The sequence below is a fragment of the Pelophylax lessonae genome, assembly GCF_965119305.1.
Source record: "Pelophylax lessonae genome assembly, chromosome: 10".
Classification (NCBI taxonomy): domain Eukaryota; kingdom Metazoa; phylum Chordata; class Amphibia; order Anura; family Ranidae; genus Pelophylax; species Pelophylax lessonae.
In genome coordinates this window covers 198,859,812-198,873,718 of record NC_138777.1, presented here as the reverse complement: position 1 = coordinate 198,873,718, position 13,907 = coordinate 198,859,812, and the positions used below count along the sequence as shown (strand labels likewise).

At 46.5% G+C, this 13,907-nt stretch overlaps 1 protein-coding gene across 1 annotated transcript; it reads left to right on the top strand.

The window, feature by feature from the left end:
- Positions 1–8,154: 8,154 nt before the first annotated feature.
- LOC309565345 (uncharacterized protein) lies at positions 8,155–9,509 on the top strand (the record flags this gene model as incomplete). The annotated part of the gene is made up of 2 exons (XM_082270260.1): positions 8,155–8,486; positions 8,630–9,509. 2 exons carry the CDS (start codon positions 8,155–8,157, stop codon positions 9,507–9,509), a joined length of 1,212 nt encoding a protein of 403 aa, XP_082126386.1.
- Between the last annotated feature and the right edge of the window lie 4,398 nt (positions 9,510–13,907).

The window sequence follows — 13,907 nt, the reverse complement described above, 5'->3', positions numbered from 1 at the left end:
TATGGCCACTGCAGCCAATTTATTAATCAAAGAAATAATAACATCACATTTACCATAACAATAATTACAAAATTCAACAATGAACTTCTAACAATGCCCAACAACAAGGGGTCTTTGGGTGTCCTTAAGGCACAATTTTAACTGCAATCGTCCATGTCCTCAGCCGGTTCGAAGACGTTACGACCTCACACATACTTCCAATTTTTTTCCCACCCAGGAGACCTAGCTTCTGGGATAATGACCACAAACCAAATGTGGAGCGCCATACCCTAGATGGGCCTCCACCATTAGGTAGAATGTAAGTAATCACTGACCCCCCAAAGACCCCCTGACCTGCCAACTGCTGTGACAACACGCGCAATAGATATAATCATGTATTAATTTAATTATTTATTCATTTATTTATACATTTTTTCATTTATTCTGAATTTTTTATTCTTTTTTATATAAACTCAATTAGAGTCGAAAACACAAAATTATTCCCACAACCCATACTCCTCAGCAACCCTTGACATAAGGGCGGGTGGGAGCGAAGTTACCTCTTCTCCTGAATTCTTTAGACTGAACCCAAAACCACCTATCTGCATTGACCTTCACATCTGCTCTCCGCCCATCCAGCCTTTTACTCCAATCAGGTAAGGACTACTCCCCTTGCCACCCCTCTGGCCTAGCTGACCCTTCCCTGACCCTGTTCCTCCTTAAAGTGGAGTTCCAGCCTGAAAAAAATAAATTGATAAAAATACCCCCGGGACAATCAGGGCTTTTGCATTTCAGCAATGATAGCCTCTGAACTGTCCCCGGGTTCACTTACCTTTTAGAAGAAATACTTAACTTGAAAATTTCTTGTCCAGCACTGCCATCTCAGGTGTGGGCAGCTGAAGCCAGGGCGTCCTCTTCGGCGTCCTCTTCGGTCCCAGAATGCCCTGCACCGGCCCCGCTCGTCAGTTCCGGCGCAGGCGCGTCATCCCTGCACAGCTTCGGTGCTATATAAATCCTATATAATAATAATGTACTGGAGGTCTTCAGCTGCTATTGAGCTTTGCTAGGCTTCTGGTATGTCTCTGCACTTAAAGGCCGCATTTGCACCTAAAGCCTAGTACACACAGGTCAAATGTTGGGTAGCATCGGCTGGTTTCAGCGTTAACTGATGTGTTGTAGGAGTTTGTAAATTGTCCAAAGATGTTCTGTTTTACATAAAGTATGGATGGTCTGTCTGTTTTTTCCATCAGCAGTGCATACAACCAAAGTACAACCAGAGGTGTGGCAAGGGCTTGTCTTATAGCAAAAAGTTTTGGCCCTAAAAGGCTTCCCTATTTCCCATCCTAGAAATCCTGGGAGGTATGAACCTGTGTCTGTATACAAAGAGTTCTCATATATGATTTTTTTTTTTTTTTTATGTTTCCAAATCAACACTGAAGCTGCAAACAGTTTAACCTCCCTGTGTGAAATTTTTGATTTTCTGTGCTTTTGGCAGAAGCTCCCTAGGAAGTCGCAGGAACCGCCTGAACACAGAGTATGTATATTACTTGTTAGTCATTTCCAACCAGCATCATTTTTTTTTCACCCATCCCCGTGTTATTTGAAAGGAGACAAAGAAAAACAGTCAGATTGCTGAAATATGTAACATCGTCTGTTTTATGGCTCCGTGGCCGACTGCCTCTTTTGTGAGGAAAGTACAAGACTATTTCTTCCTGTAATGACTTCCAGCTGTAGAAACAAAATGACTTTTGCTGAGCTGGGCTGCAAGGCAAAACCAAAATGTAAAAAAAACACAAAGTGAAGTTGCTAAAAGCTTTTTTTTTTCCCCCATTGCGAAAGAAATGTCTGTCTTTTTTATCAATTATTTTATCCCCTTCTTTATGTAAATGCAATGCTTTTCAAGGTACTGTTATATACAAGCCAAGTTTCTAATATTAAGTTAGAATATTGGAAATATTAAGTATGAGGTTACTCATATTAGGAGATACCCAGCTGTTGTCTGAAGTTCTTAAAGCTACATTCCAGGTACATGTAAAAACTGAGGTTTTAAACACAATGAAAGGGTCTGGAAGCCTTGCTCCCTGGGGGCCTAATATAGAAACATGAGTACTAGCAGGGGAGGACTGAACCAGGGGGCCGGGGGATGGGGGCAATTGCCCTCTGGGCCGCTCTGATGCCCTGTAAAAAGGACCTCTTCTGCCACAGACATGCCTAAACGATTCCTGGTAAAGAGTAGTAAAAAGTCCCTGCTGCTGACCTACTGAGTGCAGGATGAAGACAAGGAAACTGTGTCTGAGCTGAGGCCATGGGGGGGGGGGGCAATTGCCCTCTGAGCCGCTCTGATGCCCTGTAAAAAGGCTGCACCTCTTCTGCCACAGACATACCTAAATGATTCCTGGTAAAAGTAGTAAAAAGTCCCTGCTGCTGACCTACTGAGTGCAGGATGAAGACAAGGAAACTGTGTCTGAGCTGAGGCCATGGGGGGGGGGGGCAATTGCCCTCTGAGCCGCTCTGATGCCCTGTAAAAAGGCTGCACCTCTTCTGCCACAGACATACCTAAATGATTCCTGGTAAAAAGTAGTAAAAAGTCCCTGCTGCTGACCTACTGAGTGCAGGATGAAGACAAGGAAACTGTGTCTGAGCAGAGGCCATGGGGGGGGGGGGCAATTGCCCTCTGAGCCGCTCTGATGCCCTGTAAAAAGGCTGCACCTCTTCTGCCACAGACATACCTAAATGATTCCTGGTAAAGAGTAGTAAAAAGTCCCTGCTGCTGACCTACTGAGTGCAGGATGAAGACAAGGAAACTGTGTCTGAGCTGAGGCCATGGGGGGGGGGGGGCAATTGCCCTCTGAGCCGCTCTGATGCCCTGTAAAAAGGCTGCACCTCTTCTGCCACAGACATACCTAAATGATTCCTGGTAAAAGTAGTAAAAAGTCCCTGCTGCTGACCTACTGAGTGCAGGATGAAGACAAGGAAACTGTGTCTGAGCTGAGGCCATGGGGGGGGGGGGCAATTGCCCTCTGAGCCGCTCTGATGCCCTGTAAAAAGGCTGCACCTCTTCTGCCACAGACATACCTAAATGATTCCTGGTAAAAAGTAGTAAAAAGTCCCTGCTGCTGACCTACTGAGTGCAGGATGAAGACAAGGAAACTGTGTCTGAGCAGAGGCCATGGGGGGGGGGGGGCAATTGCCCTCTGAGCCGCTCTGATGCCCTGTAAAAAGGCTGCACCTCTTCTGCCACAGACATACCTAAATGATTCCTGGTAAAGAGTAGTAAAAAGTCCCTGCTGCTGACCTACTGAGTGCAGGATGAAGACAAGGAAACTGTGTCTGAGCAGAGGCCAGTTCCATACCCCACTGGAGACTCTTCTGCCCCGGCCAGCCCCAACTGAACTTTCCCAGCTCCCCCCAACCTCCCCCTGCTGGCCAGGTCAGGAACCCAGATTATGCCTGTAAGTAGAAAGTATCTGGAGCAGGGCTTCAGCTTGGAATGGGGGTCAGCAGGAGGATTGGGAGAGTGGTAGGTGGGGGTGAGGGAAAGTGGGAGGGGGGCCAAGTCACTCCACCATGAGCACCTGGTTTGTACCTGCCCCCTGGGCCGAAAGTTGCCAGTCTACCCCTGAGTACTAGGGAACTGGAGCTACAACTGAGTATATGAAGCATATAAACAGATTGTTGGATGGTTACAGCAACTTGCCTTTCTCTGGTCCGCATCTCTGAATGGGTCTATATTATCCATGATCTAATGTCTCTGGCTTTTTGAAATCCTCATTTTTTTTTTTATTTCCATTCCCATGTAGCACCCTCCTAGGTAGGTGCTAGGCAAAACATATCTGTGACCCTTTTTATGCTTATCACGAGGGTCTGATCTGTTAGTTTAGCCTGTTACATGTTTCCAAGTGTGATTCACTGAGTCTGAGGGAGTGTCCCCACTGCAGCCAATGAGGGAGCTCATTGGACAGTGGAGGAAACCTAGTCAGTGGAACACTCTGTTTTATGTCAGTTCCAGTGGGAGGGCATTCCTGCAATGCATCCTGGGATTGCACATAAATAGGAGGGGAGCATGTGACAGGGTGTCTTTGGGGGGAAGCCAGGTCCCAGGAAGAGGGTGACGGTTGTCTCTCCTCCTGTTGTTGGGGAAGGTGGTCAAGGCAGTCTGCCTAGGGACCAGGGGATGAGCTGTGCTAAGGAGGATCCAGTGTGTGCTGGCCAAGTGGAGCTGTGGGGCAGGATTCTTCTGGAAAACCAGTGTTGTGAGTACTCAAGATCTGCCCAGGGGTCTGCCTAGGAGAGGAGGCCACTCCAGAAAGGTCAAGGGGATCAGAGAGCCAGCTAACCTGGGATGTTACAGTAAAGGGGGTGCCAAGTTGTGAGACCCTGAAGAATAGGGAATAAAAAGGGTGCCAGGAAGGGCCCTGAAGTGTCTCAGCATTACAGTCTACACTACAAGTCAGCTACCTCGGGAAGGAGTACCTTAGGGAGCCTAAAGGACTTTTCACAATCAAAAGTGAAGCTAAAGTAAGCGGCCTAGCCGTTACCAGCGTCACTCAGCATTAACAGCATCAGTCAGCGTTAACTAGCGTCAATCAGTAGTTCTGTATAGTCCCTGCCTATTTTGTGCATAGTTCAGTTGTTGGAGTATCCCACTCATCCCTTCTCTTATCCAAGTTCTCAATAAACCCTAAAAACCAAAGAAACTGGACTGGTTCCTGTCTGAGATAATCACACTTGGAAACATGCTTCAATGTCCTACTGCTGCTAATGTTAACCCAGGGGAACCCACACTCAGCGGCTCCCATGGGAGTAGTGCTACACCCAAAATATTTTATTGGAACAAATGTGGTTCCTAGGAGGTAGGAATGAGGCCCATTTACCTGATGCATTCATGCAATCTGTTTTTAATCCATTACGTTCAATTAACAAATCTAAAACACAAACATTTGTGTGCAAACAAAATCCAACTTCTGTTTATTTTTATTTTTATTTAAATTTTTATTTTTTGTTTTTTTTGTGAATTTTTATTGGTTTTGTTAGGACAAGAGGTAACCAAAATACAGCCAGGTAGTGTGCAGGAGATATAATGACGCAAAAGTCATTCACATAGACAATTATCAGAAAAATACAGTATCTCAGAGTGAGAGTGTCATGGTCTGGGGCTGCATGAGTGCTGCCGGCACTGGGGAGCTACAGTTCATTGAGGGAACCATGAATGCCAACATGTACTGTGACATACTGAAGAAGAGCATGATCCCCTCCCTTCGGAGATTGGGCCACACATTATACAATTTTCTGTACAATTTTCTTTAGATTTACATTCAACTATGTAGTACAAAGGCCTGCCTAATAGGATACAATTGAAAGGGTTGTTTAGTTTTGACCTCATGTTATGTGGTTGTTGGTAAATCTAATAGAAAATTGTACAAGAGGTTGAACATGTATGGCCAAGCCTTACATTATTCAGGGTACTGCTTATACTGAAGGCACAAGTGCCTAGGCACACTCACATAGCAGGAGTGTTAATTTTGGCAGCAAATTTTGATTTGGTTTTAGTTTTAGTCTTTTAACTATAATGCTATGTTAGTTTTAGTCGTATTTTAGTCATCTGAATGGTTTTAGTTTTATTCACATGTTAGTCGATTAAAATCCCATACATTTTAGTCAACTACAATACGAATAGGTTAAAGTAATTGTAATGCACAGGTGTCAAACACAAGGCCCAGGGGCCGAATCTGGCCCGCCAGGCCATTTTATGTGGACCTCGCACCTCTCCTGAGCTGAGGCATCCCCCTCTTTTCCACCCACCCAGGGCCATCTTACGGAAAGGGGCCCCACCTGCCCAGCGACTCAGCCCCAGCCAAGCATTAATGCCGATCCCCATGTGCATCTCGCCACCGAACTTAGCAGGTGGCAAGCACCTGTTGGTCCTGCGCTGCTGTCAGGCCACTTGGGTTATGGAGGGGGAGCCCACAACTGCAGGAATGCCTGTCCGCCTCCACAGGAACAGGCACACACAGGACAGTTGAGTCTGTCTCCCGTCCGTGTGTGTGTTCACCGGACCCAGCCGCCGAACTTGGAAGCTGTCATTAGCCTGGCACTGCTGTACCAATATATATTGCCTTATCAATAAATTTAATTTTTATTCCCGTGGGTGATTGTGTAGGCAGGACCTCAGTGCATTGCATTGCCTGGGGCCTTATAATGCTCTTAAGATGGCACTGCACCTACCCCCTTGTCTCAGCAGTCAGCAGCAGAGAAAAGGACAAAACTCCTCCGCAAGATCCTGCGCTTCTCTGTAAAGCTGCCGAGAGACTCGTCTCTGCCCTTGCTCCTGTCTCAGGAGTCAGCAGCTGAGAGGACAGAACTCATCCTACAGATCTTGTGCCTCTCTGTGCAGCAGAAGATCTTCTCTCCACCTACCCTGGTGTCAGCATTCAGGAGATTCCAGCATCTGACTCCTGCCCTCCTCTGGTCCTCCTCCAGACCCTACACTTTATGCTTCCCAGCTCCAAACGCAGCTTCTTCCTGGAAGCAGCACAAGGTGACGGGGTGCGCTGTCATCTAAGAGAGGGTGGGGGACTCTTAACTTCTGATAGTGGGGGGGCTCTTGACATCTGATTTAAGGGGGGGTGGGGTGTGCTGGGCTTTTAGTCTTACAGATACAACTGGCCCTTTGAGGGGAACCATAATGCTGATACGGCCCGCAATGCAATTGCGTTTGATACCCCTGTTGTAATGCATTATTTAAACATTTCTCTCGAATTTCCAAACAAATTCTATATTCCTGGAGTAAAAATCTAATAATATTTTATTACTTATGGTATTAAGGTTTGGACATGCACTACAGACACAGATTAAGGCCCCTTTCACACAGGCGGTGCGCCCGGCGGACTCCGTTTTGCTCAGTGAGGATCGATCCGCCGATCCCTGCTGAACAGGCGGAAGACAGCTCCGTCTCCACTTACTTTGAAGAGACGGAGCTGTCAGATCCCCGCTCTCCTCTATGGGAGATGATAAAGGACCACCTATCCGTTCTCATCCGATCCCATCAGATCCGATCCTGTAGACAGATGGAAAATAGGGTTTCCGTCCATCCAGATTTTATGGACAGGATCGGATCAGATAGGGGCGGGTGTCAGTGGAGATGCTCCATAGAGCTGCATGGAGCATCCGATCAGGTCCGCCTGAAAAACTGACAGGGGGACCGGATCGGAAAGCCCGTGTGAAAAGGGCCTTAGGCTCCATGTACACGGGACGTTGTTAAAAGTCCCTTTGAATGCTGGAATTTTTAGGACGTTTGAAACGTCCGTTAGGTTGAGTTTGCACCCGCGTTTAGCGGGCGTTTAGCGGGCGTTTGCGGGCATTTGCGTTTAGAACCGTTCCTAGAGGTCAAAAAAATTATTCTCCTTTAAAATGGAAAAACGTGAACGCTAAACGCGGGTCATCACGTTCGGTCGCGTTCGGTCGCGTTTTTGCGTTTGAAACGCCGGGAAACACACGTTCGAACGCAAGTAATTGCGTTCCAAAAAACGTCCCTGAACTCAACTGCCTGCAAATGACTGTAAACGACCCTGTGTACATGGACAGATAAGATAACACGTAAGTGGGTTCAGGGGCTTCTGAAAAAAACGCCCAACTGCTCCTAAACGGCCATTTACAACGTCCCGTGTACATGGAGCCTTAGTCATTGTGATATATAACGTCTTTATAAATAAAACGAATTTCGTAAACAAACAAAAATATTGCTTTTTGACAAACAGAAGGGCAACTTTAAAATACAAAAAAAGTAAAAAAACTGTAAACTATTTTGGCTGTAATGTCAAGGCACATATTACCTGAATAAACTACCAGCATTAAATATTAAGGCCCCATGCACACGGGGCGTTCAAAAAAACGTACGTCCAAGCTAGTTATAACGCCGGGAAAAACCGGCGTTAAAAACGCGCGTTAAACAGCGTTTCTCAAATTATGTTAATGAGCGTTAAGCCGCGTTAAGCCGCGTCAGCGCTAAATAGCGTTTTTTTAAAAAATCAGTCCTCCTCCATTTTCCACACCCAAAATAACCACAATGGAATGTGTGGAAGCCATTTTGGTAGGAGAGAGAGAGAGGAGAGAGCATTTTCAGATCGGTTGAGAGTGTTTCTTGTATTTTCGGAGTATTTTTTGCATTTCTGAGTCATGGATCCTGTTATGCAGAAGGTTGATGAGGCGATCCTGCTCATCATCTTGAGAAGGATGCGTAGAAGGAGACAGTTGGAGGAGGAGAATGAGAGGAGCATACGGCGAAGGTTCTGGGTGCATCCTGTCATGTTGCAGCGTCTGTCCGTGGGGTACTTTACCACCATGTACACCCAACTCCGCATGTATCCGGACAAGTGGTACAACTTCTCACGTATGTCCGTTCCGCTTTTCGATGACCTACTGGAGAAGCTCAGGCCAAGGCTATCCAGGATGGACACGAACATGCGAAGCAGTGTGTCACCGGAGGAAAGGCTGCTTGTGACACTTCGGTAAGTGAAATCATTTGTGGGTGTTTTGTATAGGGTTAGTACTTGGGTTAAGAGGGTTAGGTGGTGAGGTCCTAGTTAAAACATTTTCAATGTATTTTTGAAAGATAGATGTAATATGTAATCATTTTTTATTTTTATTTTAGGTTTCTTGCTACTGGCCAAAGCTTTGTCTCCTTACACCACTATTTTCTGCTCGGTGTCTCCACGGTGGCCAAAATTGTTAAGGAGACATGTGCGGCAATATGGGAGCAGTTGAAGGAGGTGGTCATGCCGGAGCCGACTGAAGAGATGTGGGAAGCAGTTGTCGACGAATTTTGGGAGAAAACCCAGTTCCCCAACTGTATCGGTGCCCTTGATGGAAAACACATCAGGGTGAAGAAGCCCCCCCATTCCGGCTCTGCATACTTTAACTACAAGAAATATTTTTCTGTGGTACTCCTGGCATTGTCTGATGCCCATCTTCAATTCCTTGCTGTTGATGTAGGAGCATATGGCAGCCAGGGTGATGCCCGCATCTTTCGAGAATCGGCCTTTGGACGTCGGCTACACGAAGGACGACTCAACATACCAACAAGCAGGCCGCTACCGTGTACTGAGGAACCAAGCTTGCCATTGGTCATGGTGGCCGACGAAGCATTTGGACTGGCAGAAAATCTGATGAGGCCATACAGTGGCTATGGACTGAGTCACACCAAACGTATATTCAATTATCGGCTGAGCCGAGCTCGTCGTGTTGTGGAGTGTGCGTTTGGTGTGTGCTCAGCAAAATGGAGGGTTTTGCTGTCATGTATGCAACTGGATGTTGACAATGCCACCAAGGTTGTCCTGGCCTGCTGTGTTTTGCACAATTTCCTAAGGAGAAGCGACAGGAGCAGCGTTGAACCAGAGCCACGTAACCCCATGCACCGCGTGCAGTTTATGGACTTACGAACAACAGCACGAGTCATGACCATCAGAGATAAGTTTGCGGATTTCTTTGTCTCGCCTGATGGGGAAGTGGCATGGCAGGATAATTTTGTCTAAAATCATTCATCTTGTAAACTTTGTGATATCTTCACATACAGCTTTTATTAAACATGTATGTCAGTTCTTTTGATGTCTATCATTCTTCCATTGTTCTAGTTCAATGTTGCATGTGGCAAGTGTGTGCCAGCCCAATGGCCTGTGCATACACTTGCCACATGCAGAAGAAGTAGGGGGGTTTCCTTCTGCATGTGGCAAGTGTGTCCCAGCCCAATGGCTTGTGCATACACTTGCCACATGCAGAAGAAGGAGGGGGGTTTCCTTCTGCATGTGGCAAGTGTGTGCCAGCCCAATGGCCTGTGCATACACTTGCCACATGCAGAAGAAGGAGGGGGGTTTCCTTCTGCATGTGGCAAGTGTGTGCCAGCCCAATGGCCTGTGCATACACTTGCCACATGCAGAAGAAGGAGGGGGGTTTCCTTCTGCATGTGGCAAGTGTGTGCCAGCCCAATGGCTTGTGCATACACTTGCCACATGCAGAAGAAGGAGGGGGGTTTCCTTCTGCATGTGGCAAGTGTGTGCCAGCCCAATGGCTTGTGCATACACTTGCCACATGCAGAAGAAGGAGGGGGGTTTCCTTCTGCATGTGGCAAGTGTGTGCCAGCCCAATGGCTTGTGCATACACTTGCCACATGCAGAAGAAGGAGGGGGGTTTCCTTCTGCATGTGGCAAGTGTGTGCCAGCCCAATGGCCTGTGCAGATGTACTTCTATTTCAACATACAACTTTAAAAAAAAATGAGGCAAAATATCATTTCAAAAAAAGGTTTTTATTCAAATAAACACAAAAAAAAGAAAAAAATCACAAATGCTGGTAGGTGTATCCTGACTGATCGTCCTGGCTTGATCGCGGTGACTTTGAACGTGGATAGCTGATGTCAGGATGCGAGTGGGTGGCTTGGACATGTCGTTCCTGCGCAACCTCATGGTGGTAAGGGGGTCCAGGTAAGTTTGGGGGAGGGAACTGGGTAGGTGGTTGGGAGAAATCAATGGAGGAGTGGGGTGGGAAATAGGAGGGCGTGGACAAGACAGGTGTTGGGTGGCGTTGCGGAGGGGACAAGGTAGGTAGGTGGCGTTGCGGAGGGGGGCGGTATTGAAAGTGGGGTGTTAGCGTTGCTGAGGTCACAGAGGGCATTGGGGGATCAAGAAAAGTGTTGAATGGATCGTTTGATGGTGGCGGGCCACCACTTAGTTTTGCATGCCTATATTGTGTCATGATGGCGAGCACACGATCCATACAAAGCTTTTCTTCAGGTCCCCCAATGTCCTCCAGGATGTAGTATGCAGCACGGCAGAAGGCGGCGCGTGAGTTGCCAGGATCGAGGAACACATCCCCACTGCGCCTCTCCTGCCGCACTTCCTGCAGCAACGCTAACACCCCGTCCTCGTTTTGAGGGACAATACCGCCACCCCTCTGACGCTGATTGCGGCCACGGCCACGCACAGCGCCACGGCCACGCACACATACCTCGTTGCCAAGAACGGGTACCTCGCCACGGCCACGCCCCACACCACTATCGGGAATTTCTTCCACAACACATTCCTGGTCCCTGGATTCCTGTTAAGAAAGAAAAAGGTTCAGTTTTTCACATACATACAATGAAGAAAAGAATGGCAGACAGACTAGACAGACACTAACCTGTATTGTGGATTCATCGCAGACATGAGATCCACTGGATTGGATCGTCATGTCACTGTTTTCAGTGGCAGCACTGGGGGGTCTGTCCTCTGGTTCTTCAACCACCTCCTGACTAGCATCCTGAGTCAGGTCCGCAATATTAGATGTTGTCCTGAAAAATATGTAAAAAAAAATGGCTGCAGAATAGCAATACATTCACAGAAAACGATGCTCTGAGCACCCCTATATGTAAGTCAAAAATACAGTATGTGCGACTTACTCTCTACTGCTGGCTATCATTGCTTGACGCAGGAATGCCAGGTGGTTGTGGTACACGTGTCTTCTTTTGTGGGAGGCAGCTGCACCACTTGTGTTAGCTTTTTCCTCCTCTGTCAGATCCCTCCTGACCCGATCACGCAGGGACTTCCACCTCTTTTGGAAAATTTTGCCTAAGAAGAAAAGTGAAGTAAGGTTAAAATATGGATTCTTTGTAATTATACAGCACACAAGTCATGCATTTCTGAAAAACTTACTTCTTTCCTTCTTCTCTGCAGTGCTCAATCGGTCCCAGCCTGGTGTTAGGGCTTCAGATATATCCATCCAGGTTTTTGATTTTTTAATCCTGTCACTATAGAAGGGATGGGAGACATCCCACAGCTCTGGATGGGCCTCAACTGCAGAGATAAGCTCTGTCTGACCTATATCAGCAGCCATTGTCCCTCTCTCTCCTGTATGTCCACACAGACACACCCACCCACCCACACGGCTGAGCAAAGGACACTTGGGAAATGTAAAAATGCATTTCCTGTGTTTTTACTCCATTACAGTGACCAATCACATTTCTGAAAATTTCTACAGCTTAATAACGCCGGACGCTGGAAAACGCCGATAAAAACGTTAAATAGCGTTAAATAGCGTCAAGCGCTTTTAACGCTCTAACGCTGGGCCTCAGAACGCGCAGGCCGTGGGTTCTTGTTGCAGCTGAAAAACGCTTAGGCCACTTACAGCTTAAAAACGTCTTTGTGTGCATGAGGCCATAGAATAACATGGAGGGGCGTTTTTAGGCTGCAAGAGGAAAACGTCTGACGCTGCTTACAGCGGCGTTAAAAACGCCCCGTGTGCATGGGGCCTAAGAAAAAATATAAGAAAAGCTTTTTTCTTATTCTTTTCTCTTTCAGCAGCTTAGCAGATGCCCCTTACTCATGCTTATGCGGTGGGGTAATACATGTTTAAACTTTAATGTGCTATTATTACAGGCTCTGGATGGAATTAAGTTGCCGATTTAGAAATGACCAGCAGAGGAGTGTTAATTTTGATGTCAATTTTCAATTTAGTTTTAGATTTAGTCTTATGACTAAAATGCCATTTTAGTCGTATTTTAGTCATCTGAATTGTTTTAGTTGCATTTTAGTCGATTAAAATTGTATTCATTTAGTCGACAAAAACATTTTAGCTGATGAAATTAACACTGCATAGCAGGAAGGGCACTGCTGTTCTCCAGAGGAATTCAAGACAAAAGGTAAATTTTCAGGGTACTGATGCTTCCATACTTAGAGTTGCCTGTTTTAATCATCACCCATGTGAGTTGCTAAATGTTGTACCTTTATTAAATGTCCCCATACTGCCACACTTAGAGGCACCTCTCTTCTCTTTTATACTCTGTAGCTCCTGCTGGATTTTGCCTCTAATCTCCTTGTGGAGGCGCCATTTGTGGATGGACATTTTATGGCTACATAACCTATCACATTGCTATAATCTTTTTATATGGACTATAAACTGAAGGACTTATGAATAGTGTTGAGCGAACACGGACTGTATTATTCGTGTTCGTACCGAATAATTGGATTTTTTGTACCCGAACACGGACACGGACACTTTACTGTATGTTCGGGTAAAAATCCGTGTTCGGTCGTTTTATTTCCGGGTTTTGCATGCTTTGCCGCTCTTTTCATGGCGGGCTTTCAACAGCCAATCAACAATCGTTTAACTGGTGTGCCTTAAGCCATCCCAGCCATGCCTGCAAATGTCTCAGTAGCTGTGATTGGCCGTCTGAAGCATGTGACCAAGTCTTTATAAGTTCGAGGCAGCCGCAGCGGCGTCATTATGCTGCTTAGATTCAGGGACAGAGCACACATCAACGTGCTGGCTGCTGATTAGGGAAAGATAGGCAGGAAAAAAACATTTGTGTCCGGATAGAATTGAGGGACAGGTCGGAGTGTTTAGGCAGGGCGAGTTGTAGGCATTTTAGGGATAGAGTCTGCTGAATTATATAGGGTCAGTGTCTTCTACAAACTACAATCGATATTGCTGTGTGGGGGGTGGGGTCTGCACTCAATCCTGATCTACGATCTCTTCTCAATCCTGTTAGGGACAGAGTCTGCTGAATTTTAGGGAAACTGTGTTCTACAAACTACAATCGATATTGCTGTGTGGTGTGGGATTGGAGATAGGCAGGTGTCAGTGATCCACATCCATTTTTCTGTGTGTGAGCTGCAGTGAACACAATCTTTTTGGGCTGCAGTGAACACAATCTTTTTGGGCTGCAGTGAACACAATCTTTTTGGGCTGCAGTGAACACAATCTTTTTGGGGTGCAGTGAACAAAATCTTTTTGGGGTGCAGTGAACACAATCCTTTTTGGTGTGCAGTGAACACAATCTTTGTGGGGTGCAGTGAACAAAATCCTTTGTGGGGTGCAGTGAACACAATCTTTTTGGGGTGCAGTGAACAAAATCCTTTTTGGGGTGCAGTGAACAACATCCTTTTTGGGGTGCAGTGAACAC